The sequence below is a fragment of the Triturus cristatus genome, chromosome 11, assembly GCF_964204655.1.
Source record: "Triturus cristatus chromosome 11, aTriCri1.1, whole genome shotgun sequence".
Classification (NCBI taxonomy): Eukaryota; Metazoa; Chordata; class Amphibia; order Caudata; family Salamandridae; genus Triturus; species Triturus cristatus.
This window is the reverse complement of record NC_140594.1, coordinates 111,607,571-111,633,391: the sequence shown is the minus strand read 5'-3', so window position 1 is coordinate 111,633,391 and position 25,821 is coordinate 111,607,571. Positions and strand designations below refer to the sequence as shown.

The 25,821-nt window shown below is 52.7% G+C and overlaps 1 protein-coding gene across 2 annotated transcripts in view; it reads right to left on the bottom strand.

The window, feature by feature from the left end:
• The window catches only part of MED15 (mediator complex subunit 15), a 723,364-nt gene that overhangs the window by 424,672 nt on the left and 272,871 nt on the right, over window positions 1-25,821 (bottom strand). For both annotated transcript variants that reach the window (XM_085634093.1, XM_085634094.1), the window contains exon 8: window positions 6,205-6,477. In XM_085634093.1, the coding sequence (XP_085490219.1) occupies window positions 6,205-6,477 (273 nt within the window). The remainder of the gene's footprint in view (window positions 1-6,204; window positions 6,478-25,821) is intronic.

Genomic DNA, 25,821 nt, shown 5'->3' with positions numbered 1-25,821 from the left:
GCACCACAGAAAAAGCTGCACCCTCCTCCGAAGCCACAGTCGGAGGAGAGATGAATCCAGTGTCCGGTGAGGTATCCAGACCACTGGCCTCCCCCAGTTCATCTGCCCAGTCCTGTGACAGTTGAGCCTGAACGGCCATAGGGTCATCGGACCCCTCCCAGTCGCCCCCGTCATCCGATTCCTGGTAAACAGGTGGAAGGATCGGAGTCGGACGATAGACATAGTGAGTCTCGAGCAGCGTCGGATGCGGCGTCGGTGGGCGCCGCATCGGCGTCGGGTCCGGACAGGAGCTGAACCGGTGAACGACGTCGACCGGAGTCGGGGGTGGAACAGGATTCGGCAGAGGAGGCGTTACGAGGTCGACCGGCGTCGACGGGGGCCCAGGAATGGGCCCCTCGGGGACCTGCGGCGTCGGGGCCGGAGCCTCCAACAGCGCCGGGGCCGGAGCCGCCGGCGTGCAAGGTCGCCCAGTCGAGTCCGCGGGGCCCGAAGGCGCGCGTCGACGGCGGAGGCAGTTTCCTCATGGCCGAGAGGAAGGCACCGATCTCCGCCGGCGTCGCGTCAGTCCCAGGGACCGGCGGGTATGGGGACGTGCGCGGCTCCTGCGGAGCCGCGGGGGGGGAACCACCCTGACCCTCGGCTGAGTCGCGCGACCGGCGAGGGGAGTCCGAAGAGCGGTGTCGCCTCTTGGACTTCTTAGATCGCTTGGACTTACCCGAAGACTTCGAGCCAGACGAGCGATGACGTCTGTCGCGGCTCCGCGACCGATCCTTGGACCTCCTCCTGGACCGGGATCGAGAAGGGCGCGGAGCCGAGTGTCGGAGCTCGAGAAGCTTACGGGACCGCTCCCGCCTAGCTTTCGAGGTCAGGGCCTGGCAGTCGGAGCACGAGTCCGCGTCGTGGTCGAGGCCCAAACAGTAGAGGCACCGGCGGTGGTGATCGGTCACCGACATCAGTCGGTGGCAATCGTCGCAAGCCTTGAACCCAGGCATCCTACCGGCACCAGATGTCGATTGACAAAGATCAAAAGGGATCAAAATATTTAGTCAAAAAAGACTAAAAGGGGTAGCTCTCCCGGATCGGCGCTTACTGGCCCGTAAAAAAGAAGAAGAACTGACGTCAGCGCGCGAGGGCGGCGTCTAAGTACTCAGACGACGTCATTACGGCGCACGACGCCAACGACGGACGCTGAGCCGCAGACGCCTAGCGACGCGCAAGGGGTATTGCTGACGAAAAATCTTCCGGATCCAGTCTGACGCCTGGGGATATTCTAAGGTGAGGAATCTAACTAACGTGTTTCTTTCAGATATTAACCTTTTGGGGCCAATGGACAGTTTTTAACTTCACTTTTCACGTCACCCACATTGCACACTCAGCAACTATACCCGCTCCGCTGTAACACAGGCGGTGTAGCACACCAGGGACTCACTCGGTGTCACTAGGTGGGCCCGATAATAAAGCATGCCACCAACTAGGTTGGTGGGTGAGGGCTTCATTAAGAAAGACATTTTCTTCATTCTGGCAACATCACACAGTTCCCACTACGTCTTCACAGACTAGTTCTCAATGATAAAACACAGCCCTTGAGAGTGCCCAGAGCAGAGCCCTGCTGGGCTAAGGAAAGAAGGAACATAAGAACCTCCGATAGAGGGGCAGAAAGAGGATCCACAGACTTTGCTGAGCACATATGCCACAAATTTGTTCCATCTACAGGCGTATACCGTCTTAGCGGAGAGACGCCTAGATGCCAAGATAACATCACAGACTTCGGGAGGCAGGTCAAAAGCCGTCAATCTCCACGCAAGGAGGTGGAGACTGGACAGGTTCGGGAGGAGGACCGTCCCCGCTGCTACAACAGAAGATCCTCCTGAAGAGGCAGTCTGATTGGAGGATTGATGGCCATGTGTACCAGCTCAGGATACCAGACTCTTCGAGTCTAATACAGAGCCAACATAATGACTTGGGCCCGGTCGCGCTTGATCTTCTTTAACACTCTGGGCAGAAGTGGTATAGGAGGAAAGGCGTATAGAAGACCGCAACTCGACTCACAACGAAAAGCGTCGCCTAGCGAGTGCCGCCTTGGAAATTCCAACATGCAGAATTGCGGACATTGCGCGGTCTCTTCGGTGGGGAATAGATCTAACCAAGGCCCTCTCCACTGCTGAAAGAGACCTTGCACCACCTCCGAGTGAAGACGCCATTCGTGATCCATCATGCACCTTAGTTAGTCCGCCCTGGCATTCAGTGAACCTGCCAGGTGTTGAACCACCAGGGATATGCCATGATGTTCCAGCCACGTCCAGAGAGGGAGAGCTTCTTGACATAGGGTCCACGACCCCACCCCGCCCTGTTTGTTACAGTACCACATGGCGGTGGTGTTATCCGTGAACAACTGCACTACTCTTCCCCAGACAGAGGGGAGGAATGCTTTGAGTGCAAGACGAATCGCCCGAAGCTCCACAAAGTTGATGTGGAGCCCGGACTCCGCCGGGGACCAGAGGCTTCTGATCTTCGCCTCCCCATCCCAGAAGTGATGCATCGGTCACCACTATGAACTCTGGTTGGGGAAGGGAGAGGGATCTGCCGCAGACCCAATCCTGGTTCGTGAGCCACCACTGCAATTGGTGTGCAGTAGCCTTAGAGATCTGGACGCAATCAGACAGGTTCCCCTGATGTTGTGCCCATTGGAACTTCAGGTTCCGCTGCAGAGCCCGCATATGCCATCTGGCATGGTCCACCAGTAGGATGCAGGAGGCCATCAGGCCCTGTTTCCTGAGGCTCATCCTGACCGAAACCCTGGAAAGAGGCTGAAAGATCGTAATCATAGCCCTAATATCCCAGACTCCCTGTTCGGGAGGATAGACCCAAAACTGCATTGTGTCCAGAACCGCCCCGATGAAGAGGAGCTTCTGAGAGGGAGTCAGGTTGATGGAGAACCCTAGCGAATGCAGGAGGTCGGCCGTAGGCTGGAGGTGGGAGACGACAGCCTGGGGCAAGACTGCCTTCAACAGCCAGTCCTCAAGATTGGGGGAAGACTGGAACCCCTGATCTGCGCAGATGAGCTGCGACCACCGCCATCACTTTCAGGAACACCCAAGGGGCGCTGGCTGGTAAGGCCGAAGGGGAGCACAGTAAACTGAGTATGCTCATGGCCTACCATGAACCGTAGGTAACGCCTGTTAGCCGGCAAAACAGGGAAGTGAAAATAGGCATCCTGCAAGTCCAACGCTACCATACAGTCTCGAGGGCAGACAGGACCAGAGCCAATGTCAACATTTTCACGCTCCTGAGATCCAAGATAGGATGCAGGCCTTGGTCCTTCTTGGGCACCAGAAAGTAGTGGGAGTAGCAACCACGACCTAACTCGTTTGATGGCTCCCCTGGCCAAGAGAGCCTTAACTTCCTGTTGGAAAAGGGCCAGATGATCCTCCGACATGCAATGGTACTGAGGTGGCATGTGGGGGGGGAAGGTTTGAAGGGGAGGGAGTAGCCCCTTCTGACTATCTGCAAAACCCACCTGTCCGACGTGATGGTGCGCCAGTGGGGGAGGTGATGGCGAATCCTGAGGCCCACTGGCGATTGGTGGCCCTGAAAGGTCGGACTAGGAGGGTTTGGGGTCTGCTGCAGAGGGGGTGGTGGTGGACTGCCGGTTCGCTGGCCCCCAGACCCACGACTGTGGTTCCCACATCCCCAGCCGCGCAGGGGCTTAACAGCTAGCGCCAGCCTGTGACCCTGGGTGGAATGTGGTGGGCCACCCCTTCTGTAGCCGCGAAAGGGGCGAAAAGCGGACTGCGCAGGGTGGGTGGTGGAAAGGCCCAAGGACTTGGCCGTAGCCCGTGATTCCTTGAAGCGCTTTAGTGCACGGTCTGGCTTATCGCCGACCATCAAAGGGCATGTCCATAAGGGTAGCTTGGACATCCCCAGAAAAGCCAGTCGATCTCAGCCAGGCGTAGCGTCGAAGTGCTACCGACATTGAAATCGTCCTACCCAGCGAGTCGGCGGTGTCAAGTCCACAGCATATGGTAAACTTCGCTGCATCTCTCCCCTCGGCAACTGCACAGGAGAGTACGTCCCGGACCTCATCCGGGCACTGGGGCAGCACCTGCGCCACCGTATCCCACACAGAGTGGGTATTCCGGCCCAAAAGACATGCAGTGTTTACTGACCACAGTCCCAAGCTGGAGGAAGAAAACTTCTTCATCCCAAGATGATCCAGCTTTTTGGGTTTCCTATCAGGTAGTGCATTAGGGAATGCGCCTTTGGATGTGGAAGCTTGGACCACTAAGCTCTCAGGGGTGGGGTGTTGGGAGAGAAAAGTAGGGTTGCCCGGGACCAGGCAGTGGCGTCGGGCTATCATCCTATCCACAGGAGCACCCCTGTGTTGGGCCTGGACCAGGTGCCCACAAAGTTGTAGGTTAGGGCTTCATTAAACGGCAGCAGGGGCTCCGAAGAGCTTGCCGCCGGTTGAAGCACCTCTGTCAGGAGATTAGTCCTGACGGCTATTGTAGGTAGGTTGAGAGCCTCAGCGGACCTACGCAACACCACTGCATAAGACGCTCCCGCCACCGTAGGAGGAGACAACATGCCACAGTCTGGTGAGGTATCCAGACCACTGGCTTCCCTCAGTTCTTCTCTCCAGCCAGTTTGTAACACAATTCGTTAGTCAAAGGGTCTCCAGACCCCTCCCAGTCCTCCCCCGCCTCCTCTGGTTGCCAATCTGGCCGAAAATAACCAGGGTAAAACAGGGGCACAAAATTACCCGTCGGCGCCGGATCCGACTCCGTGTCTATATTGGGGTGGAAGCTGGGGTCGACGCCGGCTGGGGACACAACCGGCGATGGATGCGGACGTGGTGCCGGTGGAAGCTGTGCAGGGGTTCGCTCCGGGTTCCGGGAAGGGAGAGAAACTCTGAGTCGACCCTTCGGGCTCTGCACGCGGAGCCACGGGAGGGGCAAAAACCGCATCCCTCGTCGCGTCAGCCGACCGACGATGAGAAGTCAAAGAGCGACGATGCTTCTTCGACTTCTGCTTGTGCTTCGACTTACCCGAGGAGTGCGAAGAATTTGATGAAGACTGGTGGTGGTGGCTCCGCGACCAGTCTCTCGACCTCCCACACGAGCGGGACCTCGAAAGGCACAGAGCCGAATGCCGGGCCTCAAGAAGCTTTCGGAACCGCGCCCGCAAAGACTTCAGATTCATTGTCTGGGAGTCCGAGCACGACTTGGGGTCGTGCTCTAGGCAAATCAGGCACACGGGTGCGGATCAGTCACCGACATCAGCCGGCTACAGAAACCGCAAGCCTTGAAACCGGGCATACCTGCCGTGCACCAGGAGTCGATGGACTCAAAAACGAGGTTGACAAACGTCGAGAAAAAGTGACTGGAGGTACCCTCTCTACGGATCTGCGCTGGCTGGCGCAGAAAAAGAAAGAACGGATGTCAGCGTGCAAGGGCGGCGTCTAAGTAGCTGCCGCAAAGTCATCCCTGCGACCACGACGCTGACGAATTCGGAACTGACCGACGCCACCTTTCGACGCGCAGGGGTACTGCTGGCGAAAAAACTTTCCGGATCTAGTTTGACACCAGGGGGTAATTCTAAGGTAAGGAATCTATAACTAATTGTCTCTTTCAGATAAATAATTACTAACAAAGTAGCATTGTGACCTGAGGGTGATTTGTTTCCTCTGATGGTGTGGCAGATTTTCAGGAAAAAAAGAGCCAATCACCGATCGGCAGAGGGTAGCAAACATGCCGATTGGCAGCCACTGTTGACATCGGTTGTGATCTGCGGGCATGAGTTGGAGTCCCTGTAACCCTTCATCCCAGTGCAGTTTAATTTGATATCAATAACATGTTATTTACAGTGCTAAGTAACGGCCATCCCTGCACCTTTTCTCATTTTTGTTGCTTTTTTTCTATTTGATTACATGAAACTCCTCTTTCTTGAGGTGGTTTGTCCTGGGTTGTGGTAAAAATTCCTTGTACTGTTTATTTCAATACTAAGATTTATTTATACACGAAGTGAGGGGATACAGCAGTCAAAAAGAAAGAAAATCATAAAAAGGTAATAGTGGCTCTTGTACAATCCACCTCAACAATAGACAAAACACATTGTAGATTATAAAACAAGCCAGAAGCCAAACCTAGTGATTAGTCTAGCATGCATACTGTAGCAGGCTTCACAGTACTGCCTCTGGTGACATACCTGTGCTGCAGCAGCTCCCATCTCAGCAGCCCGAGCTTGGGCCTGGGCCTGAGCCTGGGCTTGAGCCTGAGCTGCATGCACTGCTGCCACCGCAGCCTGCTGCTGCTGGTGTTGCTGCTCTCGATGTGCTTGCTGCTGCTGGACTGCCTGTTGGGCCGCTTGCTGCTGGGCCGCCTGTTGCTGGGCCGCCTGTTGCTGTTGCTGGGCAGCTTGCTGCTGGGCTGCTTGCTGCTGGGCTGCCTGGTGCTGTTGGGCTACCTGACGAACTCTATCCTGGTGTGTTGATAAAAAAAAAAAAAGGTATTTTGCAGTACGAGGTGACAAGGGCTGCAGCATTTCCATTTCACCTCGACAGAGCATACATTTATTTTCTACATTTGTGCAGAGAAGACCTGTGCCACAGGGAGCGAATCTCTGTAGTGGAGTAATCCTACCTACAGATGGGTTTGCAGAATAAGCTCTAAACCTTGGAGTTGCGAATGAGAATTAAAGTGCAATCATACACTACCGTATTGGCCCCTGGGTGCAAGATCAAAATGAGATGCGTAGTTACAGAGTGGAATAATCAGTTGATAAAGTGGAAAGAGCTACGTTTTACACTTATAAAGACCCTACAGTACTCAAAAATGTCTTCCAAATAAGAGGGAAAGGATCTCAAAGCTGTGCTTCAAGACAAACCATTATGGCAAGATGAAAAGTGAATTATGTATACAAAAGTCTAGTGTGTGTTGCAGTGGAGCTTTTCTATCAAAAAATGAGAAAATGAAAGGTACACAGCTTAATTGGCAATACAAAGAGGTCTGGAAAGCTGAACTTTCAGGATCAACTCTGCAAAGACAAGTCAAGAAGTGTGCAGCCTCCTCTCTCTCTAGGACCTGACAGGCTTGAGGCACAAGTAATAGATATGCTGTTAAATAAAAAGGAATATGCAACTTACCAGTATGCATCTGTTCTTGGCATGTAGAGCTGCAGATAAGTAGCATATTCCGTTCGAGGCATATGAGCTACAGATAAGCAGTATCCACCCCTAGCGGCGACCACCAGTGTCTGTTGCAGTAATTTGAAATAGTGTTTTGAGTACAGTCTGGCCCACACTAGCTTGTTGTTTAGTTTGCACATAAACACAGTAGTGTTTAGTGAATGTGTGTGGTGTAGACCATTTAGCTGCTCCGCAGATATCATCCAAAGGAATGCTTCCTAAAAATGCCACTGAAGCCCCCATCTTTCATGTAGAGTGGGCTTTAGGAGGAACAGATAATGTACGTTTTGCTTTATGGTAACAAATCTGTATACATTTGACAATCCACCTAGCTATCCCAGATTTTGATATGGGGTTGCCTTTATGTGGTGGTGAGAAAGACACAAATAATTGTTTGGTCTTACGAAAGGGTTTTGTTCTCTCTATGTAGTATAGTAGTGCTCTTTTGGCATCTAAGGTGAGAAGAGCTCTTTCTGCAACTGTTTGTGGCTGCGAGAAGAATACAGGCAGCTCTACAGATTGATTGAGGTGGAAGGGAGAAATGTCTTTAGGGAGGAATTTAGGATTGGTCCGGAGAACAACTTTATTAAGATGCATCTGGAGAAAGGGTTCTTGAATGGTTAGTGCTAGTAGTTCACTAACTCTTTGTAGAGAAGTAATGGCTACAAGGAAAGCAGTTTTCCATGTTAAGAATTCTAGCTCGCATTTATGTAAAGGTTCAAATGGAGGCCTCATTAGTCTTGTGAGAACGATGTTCAAATTCCACACAGGGGACGGTGGCACTCTGGGGGGAATTATTCTTTTGAGTCCTTCCATAAAGGCCTTTATGGCAGATACTCTGAAAAGTGATAGGTGTTGTCTATTTTGTAGATCTGCTGCTATGGCAGCGAGATGCAATCTGATGGAGGTATAGGCTAGGTTGCATCTTTGGAGGTGTAGTAAGTAGCCTATGATGTGTTGGATAGACGCATCTAGGGGATTAGTGTTATTGTTATGGCAGTATACCACAAATCTTTTCCATTTGGCTGCATAGCATGCTCTAGTGGTAGGCCGTCTAGCTTCTTGGATGACGTTCATACAGTCAGGAGGAAGGTTAAGGTGACCGAATTCTAGGATTTCAGGAGCCAGATTGCTAGGTTGAGCTGAGCTGGGTCTGGGTGTTGGAATTCGCCATGGTTCTGGGTTAAGAGGCGTGGAGAGAGTTGTAGCTTTTGGTGCGGAACTGAGAGTTCCAGCAGTGTGGTGTACCATGGCTGTCTGGCCCAAGTTGGAGCAACTAGGATGAGCGTCAATGAGTGTTGCTGTAGGTTGCGCACACTAGTGGAATGAGTGGGAGAGGCGGAAAAGCGTACTCAAAACTGCCTGACCAGTTCATCCATATCGCATTGCCTTTGGACAATCGGTGAGGATACCTGGCAGCAAAGTTTTGGGCATTTGGCGTTTCCTTGGGTGGCGAAGATGTCTATCTGTGGTTGCCCCCAAGTCAGAAAAAACGGTTGAAGAACTTGTGGATGAAGTTCCCACTCGTGGATTTGTTCTGTTTTCTGACGACTCAAGAGGTCGGCTATTGTGTTTTGGACTCCAGGGACATGTGAGCAAGGAGAAAAATGTTCTGAGGTATAGCCCACCTCCATATGCTCTGTGCAAGTTGAGGGAGCTGCAGAGAGTGTGTCCCGCCTTGTTTCTGGATGCAATACATGGCTGTCTTGTTGTCGGTGCGGACTAAGACATATATATATGTTTTTGAAATGCTTTCAGGGCTAGGAAGAGGTCTAGTAACTCCAAATGGTTGATGTGGAGTAGTTTTTGTTGAGATGTCCACCTGCCTTGCATGGTCTGATGTAGTAGTTGAGCTCCCCAGCCAGAGAGCGATGCGTCTGCTGTTATGACTATTTGAGGAACCGGCTCGAGGAACGGTCGCCCTTTGGAAAGGTTTCTGGTGATCCACCACTGCAGAGAGCGATGGGTACGACCGTCTACCAACACCAGATCTGTTAGCGGACCTTGAGCCTGGTTCCATTGGCGTGCTAAGCACTCTTGGAGAGGACGCATCTGGAATCTTGCATGAGGTACTATGAATATGCAAGAGGCCATCATCCCTATGAGTTGCATGAACACTCGAGCTGGAAGAGTGTGTTGCGGTTGGAATCTGGTGAGAAGAGCTTGCATGCTTGCTATTCTGGCGGGACTGGGATAGGCGAGCGCTCTTGGTGTCTATTGTGGCACCGAGGTATTATTGCGGGTGGGACGGATGGAACTGGGACTTAGGGTGATTTATTGTGAATCAGAGGTCGTGAAGTTGTTGAATAGTGGCATGAGTGTGTTGTACACACTGATTGTACGATTTGGCTTTTATGAGCCAGTCGTCTAGGTATGGGAAGACATGTATGTTTTGTCTTCTTAGATGTGATGCCACTACTGCTAGACACTTGGTGAACACTCTTGGTGCTGTGGTGACTCCGAATGGGAGCACCTTGAATTGATAGTGCTGACCGTCCACTACAAATCTTAGATATTTTCTGTGAGCGTTGTGAATAGGAATGTGGAAATAGACGTCCTTGAGGTCTAGAGTAGCAAGAAGTCGCCCTGGGAAAGCAGAGGGAGGACCTGCTGAAGTGTGACCATGTGGAAATGGTCTGAATGTATGTAGATGTTTAGCGGTCCGAGGTCTAAAATAGGCCTTCGAGATCTGTCCTTTTTTGGTATGAGGAAATAAAGGGAGTAGACTCCCTTGTTTTGTTGGTGCAGGGGAATTGGTTCTATTGCACTCTTTTGTAGGAGGGAGATTACCTCCTGCTTTAACAGGGAGATGTTCTTGTGACATTGGACGGTGTTTGGGTGGGATGTTTGGGGGGGGTAGAGGTTAGTTCGAGACAGTAGCCTGATTGAATTATTTCGTGGACCCACCTGTCTGAAGTGATGTTTATCCAGGCAGGGAGAAATTGGTGGAGTCTTCCCCCAAATGGAGTGGAATAGTCGGGGGGAAGTGGAGGGAAGTCATGGGGTAGGTGTGGAGGCAGAGCGGGAGTTGTTTTTGCCTCTGCCTTTGCTGTTATTCCCCCTGTAACCACCCCTTTGGTAACCTCTAGCAAAGGTGGATTGTGCGGGAGCTTTATAAGAGGTGGAAGGGCTATCTGAGGAGTAGCTTCAATGGGTGCTTCTGAATGATGAGCGACAAAAGGATCGTCTGGGAGCTTGCGATTGCAAGGCTCCCATAGATTTGGCGGTGTCTGTATCCTTTTTAATTTTTTCGAGGGATACGTCTACGTTTGGCCCAAACAAGTGTTGCTCATCAAAAGGTTGATTTAGTATAGAACTCTGGACTTCTGGTTTAAAACCTGATATCCGTAACCAGGCATGCAGGCGCAAAAGGACACTGGTGTTGATTGACCTTGAGGCGGTGTCTGCTGCATCTAGGGCACAGCGAATAGAGGTATTGGTGATAGTTTTACCCCCATGGATTAGTTCACTGGCCCGGTTTTTGTATTTGTCAGGGAGGTGTTGCATTATGGACTCAAGTTCGTCATAATGTGCCCTGTCATATCTGGCTAGGAGCGCTTGGGTGTTAGCAATGCGCCAAATATTTGCTGCCTGTGATGCTGTGCGTTTGCAGGAGGCGACTAGGAGTTTGGATTCCTTGTCTGGTGGTGGTGAGTCACCTGACGTTTGTGAATTTGCCCTCTTCCTGGCGTTAGAGACTACTAGTGAGTCTAGTGGTGCGGGGCCCTTAATGTATACTGGGTCAGTAGGGGCAGCTTTATATTTTTTCTCTATCCTTGGGTTAATGACCCGAGCCCTGACCGGGTCTTTAAATATTTCTGTTGCGTGCTTAATGACCCCTTTAAGCATGGGTAGTGTTGCGGTGGACTTGTGTGCTGTCAAAGGTATCCATAAGGAAATCCTCCTCTACTGGTTCTGCATGCAAAGCCACCCCGTGGTATTGAGCAGATCGTTGAAGGAGCTGGTTGAACCCGATATTGTCCTCTGGGGGGGAAGGCCTGGAGAGATAAATAGCATCTTGTGGGGTGTAAGGGACATCTGGGACACTATAATCATCCCAGGGGTCAGGGGAGCCGGTAGGGTCCCCAAGGGATTGATCTGCACCTCCTTCTGCATCGTCTGATGTGTTGTCATCATCTATTTGGGTAGGTGATGGTGTGGGAGAGTGGTGTGTTAGGAGAGGAGGAAGAGGAGAAGGAATCCTTAATGGAGAGGTGGCAAAGTCTCTCTTCTTTGGTGGTGGACCAGGGGCAGGCATGTGTAGTGGTCTTTTATTGATACTGAGCATTAAATGACCAGTCTTAGGATCCTTCATTAGAGTCTTTTGTGTTGGATCTGGTCGAAAAAGTTCATCTGTGGGAGACAGATCCATCGGTGCCGAGGGCTTCGGTGCCGTAAGTTTTTTGGGCGTCGCCTCGGTAGCGGTTCTAGTCTTGGAACCGTGTGGTTTTGCAGTGTCTTTGAGAGTTGAAACCGGGTGCTGTTTTTTCGGTTCCGAGGTTTTCTGTTTGGAAGTGTCGGAGCCCTTCGGTGGGCGGCTTTTAGTCGGCTCCGAGGGTGTTGTCGGTGCGAAGAGCTGGTGCCGATCTTCGATGCCGAGTGCTTCGGTGTGGGAGCAGAGGTCGGCGTGGATGATGTCGAAGCCGCCCTTTTCTTCGGTGCCGGAGTTAGCTTGTCAGTACCGAGGGTAGGCTGACTCAAGCCCGAATCGCCTAAAGGCTTTGCAGGCTTCTTTACCGGGCCCGAAGGTAGGGCATGGGAAGCAGTGTCTCGGCGTGCACCCGGGTCCGAAGGTGGGGGTGGAACCAAAGCCTTTTTCGACATTGTGGGTGGGTCGGGGTCGACGTCTGTACTCACGGCCCTTTGAGCTGGAGTGATGTCTTCGACGTCTGAATCGTCTGCTTCGGAGGCGCTGATAATGGCTTCCTCGACTGGACCCTGCTCCGGAACATCGATGCCCTCTTGAAAGATGTCGTCGGGGATCGAAGATGACAAGCGTGCCATTGTTCTTCGAGCTAGTCGGTCCCGGATGGTCATTTGGGAGCGGAAGGAGGCACAAGCTGGACAGTCCCTGGTCTCGTGCTCCGGTGAGAGGCAGAGGTTGCACACCTCATGTAGGTCAGTGTACGGAAACTTCGACCCACATCGAGGACACTTTTTAAATGGCGTCCTTTCCATGAGCCGGAGATGACGCCCTGGTTGGCCCGAAGACCTTCGTCGACGACCGGAATCGAAGATTGAGTGGAAGGGCGCATGTGGTTGGAAACGCGATCGAAACAATACCGTCGAAATGGGAAGGATTGCGCGTCGAAGAGAAACCGTTAACGGTTACCAGCTGGAACGCGATAACACATGCGAGCCCGATGGCGGAAAAAAACAATCTGAGGATGGAGCCGAAGCCCATGCGCACTATGATCCAAAGGAGGAGTCACATACTGTGAGAAAGTGGCTCTGTATATACTGTTCCCAAATAGGTACAGAGTCCACAGTCCCCAGAGGTTTGGCAGAGGCTAAAGTTAGATATAACCTTACTCTCTAAAGTGGTAGCTTGGTCGAGCACTAAGGCAGTATGAGAGGACAGTGTAAAGCATTTGTTGCACACACTCAGTCAGCAAATGGTCTCACACACAATAACTGAACTCTAGGCCAATGGTTTATATATAAAAAAATATATGCTTGTTTTATTTTAGAACCAACAATAGGCATTCAAATATACTTTCTCAGAATGAGATGCTTTATATAAATACTTTTGCAATATGCAATTGATTTTTGTAGAAAGTTACAAGTGGTTGCAATAGGCAACATAATGTTAAACACAATAATGCATTGAGTTCAATGGAAGTTTCAAGTTATTTGCAACAGATTACTTTTAGGATTACTTTTGGATGTCCAGGACTGGATCCTAGATTCAGTCCTGGGTCAGTACTTGGAATCAAGTGATAAAAGTCGACTTAATTACTGTGATGATTTTTAGACAATATTTTGCTATTTTAAAAGTTGACAATATTTCATAGAAAACAGTCAATGATTCCCTATGGCAGAAAATTCAAGTTGCAGGTATAGTATGATCTCGTTACTTTTGTAATCCAGTACTGGGGGCCTAGACTCAGTACTGGGACCTTTATCCAAAACAGGTAAGTAATATCGTTTTCAGAAATTATACGATTTTTAAAGAATATTTAAAGTTTGCAGAAATTGACAGAAGAAATTTCACAGAAAAACAGTCAACGATTTCCTATAGGAGAAAATTGGGTTAATGGTAAGTACAGTTGTAAGTATTTTTCAGAGTCAGTGCTGGGCACCAAGATCCAGCACTAGGAGCTCACCTAATAGCAGGTGAGTATTTTCGTTTTCGTTACACGGCTGATTTTTGGTGAATATTTTAAGTTTTGAAAAGTCCACACTTAGAAGAAATTTCAGGAAAAAACAGTCAATGTTACCCTATGGAGAAAATTGAGTTATCGGTTTAAAGGTAAGAACTCGACTGGCAGAGTTAAGGTTCTGGGCACAGACTCAGGGGTCTCCCAGGGTCAGGTAGGTACAGTTGGTTCACCCTCAGCGGCACAAGGGCGGCCGGGTGCAGAGAGAGTTAGGCCCAATGCTATCCTACGAGAGGTAGGGGGGCCTTGGTTGGTGGCTGCTGACTAGCAGGCCACACGGCGGTCGGAGCTGGGCTCCTGGTCACTTACTCAGGGCAAGTGGGGAAGTAGATAGGTGCAGAGGTTGCACTGCCAGGGCCACTCGGGCTGCTGGGTGCAGGGTGCTTTAGAGCCTTCGGGCGCTCAATTGATTTCAATGGGAAATCTCCGGTTTAGAAAAAGACTGCAAGCTCGGGGACGAAGATTCTTCAAGTGCCACCACCACTTCGAGAGGTAAGTTGGGTAGTTGGAGGATAGGTAGGTACCCAGGAGTTGGGCACAGGGGGCCGCAGGGCGTCGGGTGCAGGGGTGCATTTTGATGTCGGGAAATCTTACCCTCTGCTGATCGCGGTTGGGGGGGTACCAGGTTCCGAGGCTGCAGGCGTCAGGAGCGTCGAGGTGAGTCTTTGGGTGCCGGATTCGGGATCAGTCGCCGGGGGGACGTCCTCGGGGTCTTTGTTCACTCCGGCAAAGGCCAGGCTTGGCAGGTGCAGAGTGTGCAGGATCTGCGGTTCCGGGCTAATACCAGGTGTTAAAAACTTGCTTTGAGCAGAGCCACTGCTCATGGGAGTCCCAGATGAACAAGTTACTTACCTTCGGTAACGATGTATCTGTAAGAAACATTAGTTAGTTAGATTCCTCACATTAGAATATCCCCAGGCGTCAGACTGGATCCGGAAGATTTTTCGTCAGCAGTACCCCTTGCGCGTCGCTAGGCGTCGTCTGCGGCTCCGCGTCCGTCGTCGGCGTCGTGCGCCAGAATGACGTCGTCGGAGTACTTAGACGCCGCCCTCGCGCGCTGACGTCAGTTCTTGTACATAGCCTTCCGCGCCAGGAACGCAGAGCCATGCAAAGACCGACACTGGTGCCAAAAATAAAATCTAGGGGCCTGAAAAGGATAACCTTAACCCTAGATGTCAGTTCGCAGAACGGGGAGGATGGGTGGGTCGGTGAGGAATCTAACTAATGTTTCTTACAGATACATCGTTACCGAAGGTAAGTAACTTGTTCATCTGAAAGAAACACGTTAGTTAGATTCCTCACCTTAGAATAGATACCCAAGCAATACCATCCCCGGTGGTGGGTCTGCGAGCCAAGATCACACCAGAAAGTCCTGGAGGACAGAGCGGCCAAAGAAGCCATCCCTCCGGACTTGGCTGTCAAGGCAATAATGCCTGGCAAACGTGTGTAGCGAAGCCCACGTCGCCGCCTGACAGATGTCCTGCAAAGGGACTCCACGTCCCAAGGCAGTAGTAGCCGCCGTGGCCCGAGTAGAATGGGCGCGCAGCCCAACAGGAGGGTCCTTTTTAGCCAAGGAATAGCAAATTTTTATACACAAAACGACCCACCGAGAGATGGTCCGTTTGTGCACAGCTTTCCCTTTCTTAGCGCCCACGTACCCAACAAAAAGCTGGTCGTCCACCCGGAACTGTTTTGTGCGGTCCAGATAAAAGGAGAGCGCACGTTTGGGGTCCAGACGGTAGAGCCTCTCTTCCTCTTTGGAAGGATGCGGAGGCGGAAAGAAGGTGGGCAAGGTGACAGACTGTCCAAGGTGAAATGGAGTCACCACTTTAGGAAGAAAGGAAGGACGAGGCCGAAGGACAACCTTGTCCGGATGAACAGAGAGAAAAGGAGGCTTTGATGATAAAGCCTGGAGCTCACTCACCCGTCTAGCCGAGGTGATGGCTACCAGAAAAGCAGTCTTAAGAGTCAGAAGACGAAGGGGACAATTGTGAAGAGGCTCGAAGGGAGCGCACATCAAGAATGTCAAGACCAGATTCAAGTCCCACTGAGGCATTACAAAAGGGACAGGAGGGAACGTGTGTGTAATGCCTTTGAGAAAGCGTGTAACCACAGGGGACTTGAAAAGAGAAGGCTGATCAGGTAGCCGCAAGAAGGCGGAGATGGCAGCAAGATAACCTTTCAGGGTGCCCAGGGCAGAGCCCTGCCGGGCCAGAGAAAGAAGAAAGAGGAGAACCTCAGAAAGAGGGGCGGAAAGGGAGTCCACAGCCTTTGCTGTGCACCATGCCACAAATTTGTTCCACCGGCAGGCGTATACCGACTTTGTGGAGGGACGCCTGGCTGCCAGAATGATATCACAGACTTCAGGAGGCAAGTCAAATGGCATCAACTGCCGCCGCTCAATCTCCACGCATGGAGGTGGAGGCTGGACAGGTTCGGGTGGAGGACCGTCCCCTGCTGCTGCGACAGAAGATCCTCCCGAAGGGGCAGACGTATCGGGGGATCGGTCAACATACTGAGTAGCTCGGGATACCAGTATCTTCGTGCCCAATCCGGAGCCACCAAGATGACTTGGGCCCGGTCGTGCCTGATCTTCTTCAGCACTCTGGGCAGAAGTGGTATAGGCGGAAAGGCGTACAACAGACCGCAACTCCACTCGTGACGAAAAGCGTCGCCGAGCGAGTGCCGCCTTGGAAATTCCAACGCGCAGAACTGCTGACATTGCGCGTTCTCTTCGGTGGCGAATAGATCTAACCAAGGCTCTCCCCACTGCTGAAAGAGACCTTGCGCCACTTCGGAGTTCAGACGCCATTCGTGATCCATCATGCACCGGCGGCTGAGTTCGTCCGCTCTGGCGTTCAGAGAGCCCGCCAGATGTTGAACCACTAGGGTGACGCCCTGGTGTTCCAGCCACGTCCAGAGGCGCAGAGCCTCCTGACAAAGGGTCCACGACCCCACCCCGCCCTGTTTGTTGCAATACCACATGGCGGTGGTGTTGTCCGTGAACACCTGCACGACACTTCCCCTGACAGAGGGAAGGAAGGCTTTCAGTGCAAGCCGGATCGCTCTCAACTCCAACAGGTTGATGTGGAGACGAGACTCCACCGGAGACCAGAGGCCTCTGATCTCCGCCTCTCCCATATGGCCACCCCATCCCAGGAGGGACGCATCCGTCACTACGACATGCTCCGGTTGGGGAAGGGAGAGGCTCTTGCCCTTGACCCACTCGCGGTCCGTGAGCCACCACTGCAACTGCTGTGCAGTGCCCTCCGAGATCAAGACATGGTCGGACAGGTTGCCGTGATGCTGGGCCCACTGAAACTTCAGGTCCCACTGCAGAGCCCGCATGCGCCGCCTGGCGTGATGCACTAGTAGGATGCAGGAGGCCATCAGCCCCAGAAGCCGCAACACTAGCCTGACCGAAACCCGGGATAGAGGCCGAAAGATGGGAATCAGGGCCTGTATATCCCGGACCCGCTGTTCCGGTGGATGGACCCGGAACTGCGCCGAATCGAGAACCGCTCCGATGAAGAGGAGCTTCTGAGAGGGACTCAGGTGTGACTTCGGCACGTTGATGGAAAACCCCAGCAAATGCAGGAGATCCGCCGTAGTCTGGAGGTGGGAGACGACTGCCTGGGGCGAGCCCGCCTTCAACAACCAGTCGTCGAGATAGGGGAAGACTGGAACCCCTGATCTGCGCAGATGAGCTGCGACCACCGCCATCACTTTCGTGAACACCCGAGGGGCACTGGTGAGGCCGAAGGGGAGCACGGTAAACTGAAAGTGCTCTTGGCCCACCGTGAACCGCAGGTAACGCCGGTGGGCCGGCAGGACGGGGATATGGAAATATGCGTCCTGCAAGTCCAACGCTACCATCCAGTCTCCGGGGTCTAGGGCAGCTAGAACCTGAGCCAACGTTAGCATCTTGAACCTTTCCTTTCGGAGGAAGGCATTGACGTTCCGGAGATCCAAGATAGGGCGTAGGCCCCCCTTGCCCTTCTTGGGAACCAGAAAGTAGTGGGAATAACAACCACGACCTACTTCTGGACTCGGAACGCGCTCGACGGCCCCCTTGGCCAAGAGAGCCGAAACTTCCTCGCGGAGAAGATTCAAATGATCCCCCGAGATACGGTGGTGCTGCGGTGGCATGGCTGGAGGGGTCGTCTCGAAGGGGAGGGAGTAGCCCCTTCGGACGATTTGCAGCACCCACCTGTCCGATGTTATGGACCGCCAGTGGAGCAGGTGATGGCGAACTCTGCCGCCCACCGGCGTGGTATGGGCCTGAAAGCTCTGACTAGGAGGGCTTTGAGGCGGATGCTGCCGGGGTGGAAGTGGGCTGACCACGTCGGCCTCCATTTCCGCCACGGCGGAAACCACGTCCGCGACCGCGCGCAGGTTGGTTCTGCGGCTGGTGGCTTTGCGGACGTGAGGAGGCGCCACTTCCTTGGCCACGAAAGGGGCGAAAAGCGGAGGTGTGCGCCCGCGGAGCCGAGAGGCCCAAGGACTTGGCCGTAGCCCGGGAGTCCTTAAAGCGGTTCAGCGCATTGTCCGCCTTCTCACCAAACAGGCGAGTGCCATCAAAGGGCATGTCCATGAGGGTGTTCTGGACATCCCCGGAAAATGACGTGGACCGCATCCAGGCGTGGCGGCGGAGCGCCACCGTGGTGGAAATCGCCCGACCCAGCGAGTCCGTGGTGTCAAGCCCACATCGTATGGCGTGCCGTGCTGCATCCCTCCCATCGGCCAAAGCCTGGTTAAGACGCGTCCGGACCTCCTCCGGACACAGGGGCAGCACGTCCTCCACCGTATCCCACAGGGAATGGGAATAACGGTCCAAGAGACAGGCGGTATTCAAGGACCGCAGGCCCAAACTAAGGGACGAGAACAGTTTCTTGGCAAACTGCTCGAGTCTCTTGGAATCCCGGTCCGGCGGAGTGGTCGGGAAGGAGGATTGGGAGGTAGAGGCCTGGATAACCAGACTCTCGGGGGTGGGGTGTTGGGACAGGAAACTGGGGTCGCCCGGAGCAGGGCGGTGGCGCCTGGCAACGTTCCTATCCACAGGAGGAACTGTGGAGGGCTTGGACCAGGTGCCCTGCAGAACGTCAGTGAGGGCCTCATTGAACGGCAGCAGAGGCTCAGTGGAGCTTGCTGAGGTTTGAAGCACCTCAGTGAGGATGTTAGTCCACACAGCCACGGCAGGCAACTCGAGCCCAAGGGCCTCGGCCGCCTTGCGCAGCACCACAGAAAATGCTGCACCCTCCTCCGAAGCCACGGTCGGAGGAGAAGTGAATCCAGTGTCTGGCGAGGTGTCCAGCCCACTGGCCTCCCCCAGTTCATCTGCCCAGTCCTGAGAAAGCTGTGACTGAACAGCCATAGGGTCCTCGAACCCCTCCCAGTCTCCCCCTTCTTCCGATACCTGATAAACAGGAGAAATGATCGGAACCGGACTGTAGAGATGGTAGGACTCAAGCGGCGTCGGATGCGGCGTCGGTCGACGCCGTGGCGGCGCCGGGTCCGGAGGAGGGCTAAACTGGGGCGGCGTCGGCGGCGCCGGAGGTGTAGGCGTGTGCGCCGGCGGCGCCGGTGACGGCGTCGGTGGTTCATTCGCCGGCGCCGGTGGAGGAGTGACTAGGTCAACCGGCGTCGACGGGGGCCCAGGCATGGGCCCCGCGGGGACCTGCGGCGTCGAGACCGGAGTCGTCGACGGCGCCGGGGCCGGAGCCGCCGGCAGGCAAGGTCGCCCAGTCGAGTCCGCGGGGCCCGAAGGCGCGCCAGCGGGCGTCGACGGCGGGGCCAGGCTCCTCATGGCCGAGAGGAAGGCACTGATCTCCGCCGGCGCCGCGTCAGTCCCAGGGACCGGAAGGTGTGGGGGCGGACGCGGCGCCTGCGGCTCCGCCGGAGCCGCGGGGGTGGAACCACCCTGACCCTCGGCCGAGTCGCGCGACCGGCGAGGGGAGTCCGAAGAGCGGTGTCGCCTCTTGGACTTCTTTGAGCGTTTGGACTTACCCGACGACTTGGAGCCGGACGATCGATGGCGTCGGCTAGGGCTCCGCGAGCGATCCTTGGACCTCCTCCTGGACCGGGACCGCTCCCGCCTAGCCTTCGAAGTCAGGGCCTGGCAGTCGTTGCACGACTCCGCATCGTGGTCGGGGCCTAAACAGTAGAGGCACCGGCGGTGGTGATCGGTCACCGACATCAGTCGATGGCAATCCTCGCAAGCCTTGAACCCAGGCATCCTACCGGCACCAGATGTCGACAGACAAGGATCAAAAATGATCAAAAAGATTTAGTCAAAAAAGACTAAAAGGGGTAGCTCTCCCGGATCTGCGCTTACTGGCGCGGAAAAAAGAAGAACTGACGTCAGCGCGCGAGGGCGGCGTCTAAGTACTCCGACGACGTCATCCCGGCGCACGACGCCGACGACTGACGCGGAGCCGCAGACGACGCCTAGCGACGCGCAAGGGGTATTGCTGACGAAAAATCTTCCGGATCCAGTCTGACGCCTGGGGATATTCTAAGGTGAGGAATCTAACTAACGTGTTTCTTTCAGATGCTCAGAGTCACAAGGTAGCCAGGTCCTCCAGGGTTTGGGAGGTTGCTGGCCACAAGAGGTGCCAGGATTTAGCAGGAGCAGGTTCGAGGGTCGACAGGCCGGTAGGGCTGGGGCCAAAGCAGTTTGTGTCTTCCTCTTCTTAGCAGCTGCACGGCAGGTCTTCTTTCTTCTTGCTCTTCTTTGCTTTTTCGGAATCTGGAATCTAAGGAAGGAAGGTTCAGGGTGCCCCTAAATGGAATATGCTACTTACCAGTATGCATCTGTTCTTGGCATGTAGAGCTGCAGAGTCACACACTGAGGATAAGATCGCCATCTGGTGTTGGGCTCGGATGATTGCAGGTTGTTGTCGTCTTCGGAAGAAGCCTTTGGTCACGAGGTTGGTGACTCCTCCCCTGGACATGGGCATCCACTCCATCGTCAGATTGTTTTTTCGCCATGATGGGAAAAGATGGAGTGTATAGGAATGAAAGAAAGGATGTCCATGTGCAATGTCTAAGTAAGACAGATGCTGGAACAGATACAGGTCCCGGGGAGGCGGGCGGGCGTGTGTGACTCTGCAGCTCTACATGCCAAGAACAGATGCATACTGGTAAGTAGCATATTCTGTTCGAGGCATATGAGCTGCAGATCACACACTGAGGATAGATTATACAGCAGTGCTTCCCCTTAGCGGTGGTCGCCTGTATCTGTTGCAGCAGTTTGAAATAAAGTTTTTAGGACAGCCTGGCCCACTGAGGCCTGTTTGGCCTGCACGTCAACACAGTAGTGTTTAGTGAAGGTATGCGTGGTAGACCACGTGGCTGCCTTGCAAATGTCTTCTAAGGGAATGTTACCTAAGAAGGCCATAGAAGCACCTATTTTACGCGTGGAGTGCGCCCTAGGGGGAACTGTAAGTGTACGTTTAGCCTTTTGGTAGCATATTTGGATGCATTTAACTATCCACCGGGCTATACCGGATTTGGAGATGGGATTGCCTTTATGTGGTGGTGCGAAAGCAACAAAGAGTTGTTTTGTCTTTCGAAAAGGTTTTGTCCTGTCGATGTAATAAAGCAAGGCTCTTTTGACATCTAAGGTATGTAGGGCCCTTTCAGCTACGGAGTCTGGGTTTGGGAAAAAGACTGGTAGCTCTACTGATTGGTTAAGGTGGAAAGGGGAAATCACTTTTGGAAGAAATTTAGGGTTTGTCCTAAGAACCACTTTGTTACGGTGTAGTTGTAAGAAAGGTTCCTCTAGTGTAAGGGCTTGTATTTCACTTACTCTGCGTAGGGAAGTGATTGCGATAAGGAAAGCTACCTTCCATGTTAGGAATTGTAATTCACATTTGTGCATAGGTTCAAATGGGGGACCCATAAGTCTTGTTAGAACCACATTGAGATTCCACACTGGGGCAGGTGGCAATCTTGGGGGAAGAATTCTTTTGAGACCTTCCATGAACGCTTTGATGGCTGGTACCTTAAAAAGGGACAGGTGTTGCCTATTTTGCAAGTAGGCTGCCAAGGCTGCTAGGTGTAAACGTATAGAGGAATACGCTAGATTGCATCTTTGCAAGTGTAGTAGATAGCAAATGATGTTTTGGATGGAAGCATCCAATGGATGTATGTCATTATTAGCGCAGTAGATGGCAAATAGTTTCCATTTTGCGGCATAACATGCTCTAGTAGTAGGTCGTCTAGCTTCCTTTATGATATTCATACAGTCTGGAGGGAGATTGAGGTATCCGAACTCTAAGACCTCAGGAGCCAGATCGCTAGGTTCAGTGTTTGAGGATCTGGGTGTCTGATTTCTCCATGGTTCTGGGTTAATAGATCCGGGGAGAGGCGTAGCCTTTGATGTGGAACTAAAGATAGTTCCAGAAGTGTGGTGAACCACGGTTGACGTGCCCAAGTGGGAGCTACTAGTATTAGCGTTAGCGACTGTTGTTTCAGTTTGCGTACCACAAATGGAACTAGTGGGAGAGGCGGAAAAGCGTACGCAAATCTGCCTGACCAGTTCATCCATAGGGCATTGCCCTTCGACTGTGGGTGTGGAAACCTGGCGGCGAAGGTTGGGCATTTTGTGTTTTCGGGAGTGGCGAACAGGTCTATGTCTGGTTGTCCCCGTTTTTGGAAGAAGGGGAGTAGAACCTTGGGGTGTAATTCCCATTCGTGGATCTGCTGCGTGTGGCGACTTAGGAGGTCGGCCACTTGATTGTGGATCCCTGGGAGATGTTCTGCTAACAGGTAGATATTTTGGGGAATTGCCCATCTCCAGATTTGCTGTGCCAGTTGGGACAGTTGGAGAGAATGTGTCCCCCCTTGCTTCTGTATATAATACATTGTCGTCATGTTGTCTGTGCGTATGAGGACAGTTTTGTTCTTTAGGTGTACTTGAAAGGATTTTACTGCTAGGAACACTGCTAAGAGTTCCAGGTGGTTGATGTGGAGCAGTTTCTGTTGACTGGTCCATCTGCCCTGAGTGGTATGGTGAAGGAGGTGGGCTCCCCACCCTGTGAGAGATGCGTTGGTAGTTAGCACAACTTGTGGAAGAGGCTCTAAGAATGGCCGCCCTTTGGACAGGTTGATGGTGTTCCACCATTTCAGTGAGCGAAGTGAGCGACTGTCCACCAACACCAGATCGGTAAGTTGTCCGTGAGCTTGGTTCCACTGTTGTGCTAGACATTCCTGTAAGGGACGCATTTGAAGTCGTGCGTGTGGGACTATGGAAATGCATGACGCCATCATGCCTAGGAGCTGCATGAACACTCTTGCTGGAAGAGATGGCTGAGTTTGAAATTGAGAGATGAGATTTTGTATACTGGCTATCCTGGCAGTGCTGGGATAAGCAATGGCTTTGGATGTATCTATGGTTGCTCCTAGATACTGATGTAAGTGGGAAGGTTGTAGATGGGATTTGGGGTAGTTGATAGTGAATCCCAAATTGTGGAGAGTTTGAATCGTGCGATGTGTGGAGAACGCATTTTTGGTGAGTATTGGCTTTTATGAGCCAATCGTCCAGATAGGGGAAGACATGGATCTGTTGTCTTCTGAGGTGCGCCGCCACGACTGCTAAGCACTTGGTGAACACTCTGGGTGCTGTTGTTACTCCGAATGGGAGAACTGTAAATTGATAGTGTTGCCCATCTACCACAAATCGTAGATATTTTCTGTGAGCGGGATGCATAGGGATGTGAAAGTACGCGTCCTTGAGGTCCAACGTGGCAAGGAAGTCTCCCTGTTGTAATAGTGGGAGGACTTGTTGGAGGGTGGTCATATGAAAATGATCCGAATGTATATACTGGTTTAGTAGTCTGAGATCCAGTATGGGCCGTAATGTTTTGTCCTTTTTGGGAATGAGGAAGTATAGAGAATACACCCCTGTTCCCTGATGTTGAAGAGGGACTGGTTCTATCGCATGTTTTTGTAACAGGGATTGAACTTCTTGTTTGAGGAGAGAGAGATGATGTGAGGACATTGGACGTTGTTTGGGTGGTATGTTTGGGGGGGATTGTATGAGTTCGAGGCAGTAGCCAGACTGGATAATTTGTCTCACCCATCTGTCTGTGGTGATGGAAGTCCAGACAGGTAGGAATTGTTGGAGCCGCCCCCCGACCGGAGTGGAATGGTCTGGGGGGAGTGGTGGCAAGTCACTGTTTGGTGGCTGGGGAGGTGCGGGTGTTGTTGTTGCCCCGCCCTCGACCTTTGTTATGGTTTCCCCTATAACCTCCTCGGAAATATCCTCTGTTAGGGGATGTTTGTCCAGAATTTTTAAAGGTGGACGTGGTCTCAGTTGCCGTGTTTTTGGAGCCTCCTCTATAAAAGGAGCGACGAAAGGAACCCCGGTTTTGAGGAGACTGCAGTGCTCCCATAGACCTGGCAGTCTCATTATCCTTCTTCATTTTTTCTAATGCAGTGTCCACTGCAGGGCCAAATAACTGCTCTTGGTTGAAAGGTTGAGCTAGAATTGCGGTTTGAACCTCCGGTTTAAAACCGGAAATACGGAGCCAGGCATGTCGTCTGAGTAAGACGCTAGTATTGACCGCCCGAGAAGCAGTGTCTGCCGCATCTAAGGCGCATTTAATGGAGGCATTAGATATTATCTTGCCTTCTTGAATGAGGTCAGTGGCCTGGGATTTAAAGGGTTCAGGCAGATGTTGCAGAAGGTCCTCAAGTTGGTCATAATGCGCCCTATCATACCGGGCTAACAAGGCCTGGGTATTGGCAATACGCCAGTGGTTCGCCGCCTGTGCGGCGACTCGTTTGCCTGAGGCCTCTAAAAGCTTAGACTCCTTGTCTGGGGGAGGCGTTTCTCCAGTTGTCTGTGAGTTAACGCGCTTCCTGGCATTTGATACGACCAAGGAGTCTAAAGGGAGCTGGGCTTTAATGTATGCAGGGTCCTGCGGGGCTGGTCGGTACTTTTTTTCGATGCGTGGGTTGAGAACCCTAGCTCGAACAGGGTCTTTAAAGACCTCAGTGGCATGCTTTATAACCCCTTTAATCATGGGCAGTATGTGAACAGTTTTTTGTGACTGCTCAAAAGTATCGAGGAGAAAGTCCTCTTCAAGGGGTTCCGTGTGCATTGTGACGCCATGGAATGTTGCTGCCCTATTTATTAGTTGGCCAAACCCCAAATGGTCATCAGGAGGGCAGAGCTTGGAGGGGTATGTAGTGGGGTCAGGCATGTCAGGCATTGGATAAGACCAGTCATCTACTGGTGCTGTGTCTGGAAATGTAAAAGGGTCGTTTGGATCAACAGGATCATTAAATAAATCAGGGTCCGCCCCTCCCCCTAAGTCATCATTATCATCCTGTGGAGGAGGTGAATGATAGGGAGATGGTAAAGGTAAAGGTAAAGGAGGAGGAGGGGGGGGACGGGTTAGGAGGTAATACAGGAGAGGAAGGACGAAGTGGTGAAGTAGCACAGTCCTTTTTCCGTATGGGAGCTGGAGGAGGTGTGATGTCCAGCTTCCGTTTCTTGTATGGGACGGCAGTCACATGTCCAGTTTCGGGATTGATGTAGATCCGCTTTTGAGTAGGATCTGGGCGAAAAAGTTCATCCGGCTCCGATGGATTTTTCGGTGCCGATGGATGTTTCAGTTCCGATGGATGTTTCGGAGCCGATGGCTTCGGTGCCGAGGGACTTTTAGGCATCGATGTCGAAGAACGTTTCGGCGCCGGTGGAGACTTCGGTGCCGAGGAACGTTTGGTGCCGAAGGAGATTTCGGTCTTGAAGCCTGTTTCGGTGCCGACAGTGGTTTTTTCGGTGCCGAAGGTGTTATAGGTACAATCACATGAGGTTTGCTCGAGCCCGAGCCACCTACAGGCTTAGATGTCTTCGGAGCCGGGCCCGAGGGCGGGGCTTCTGAAGAGGATTTCCGGTCGCGACTGGGCCCAGCTGGCGGAGTCTTGACCAATGTCTTTTTGGATGGGGCAGGGGCAGGGGGGGTGGTACTCACACGCTGCCCTGGAGTGATGAGGTCATCGGAATCGTCGGCCTCGGACACGATCGAGATCTTCGGTGTCATCTTCAGGAACATCCTGAGCAAAGATGTCCTCCGGTTCTGGAGCTGGTTTGGCCATAATATGGCGTCGAGCTCTTCGGTCCCGGAGGGTCTTCTTGGAACGGAAAGCGGCACAAGCTGGACAGGTCGATTCGTTGTGTTCCGGCGACAGGCAGAGGTTACAAACCTCGTGGTGGTCACTGTGGGAGAACTTCGCTCCACACTGGGG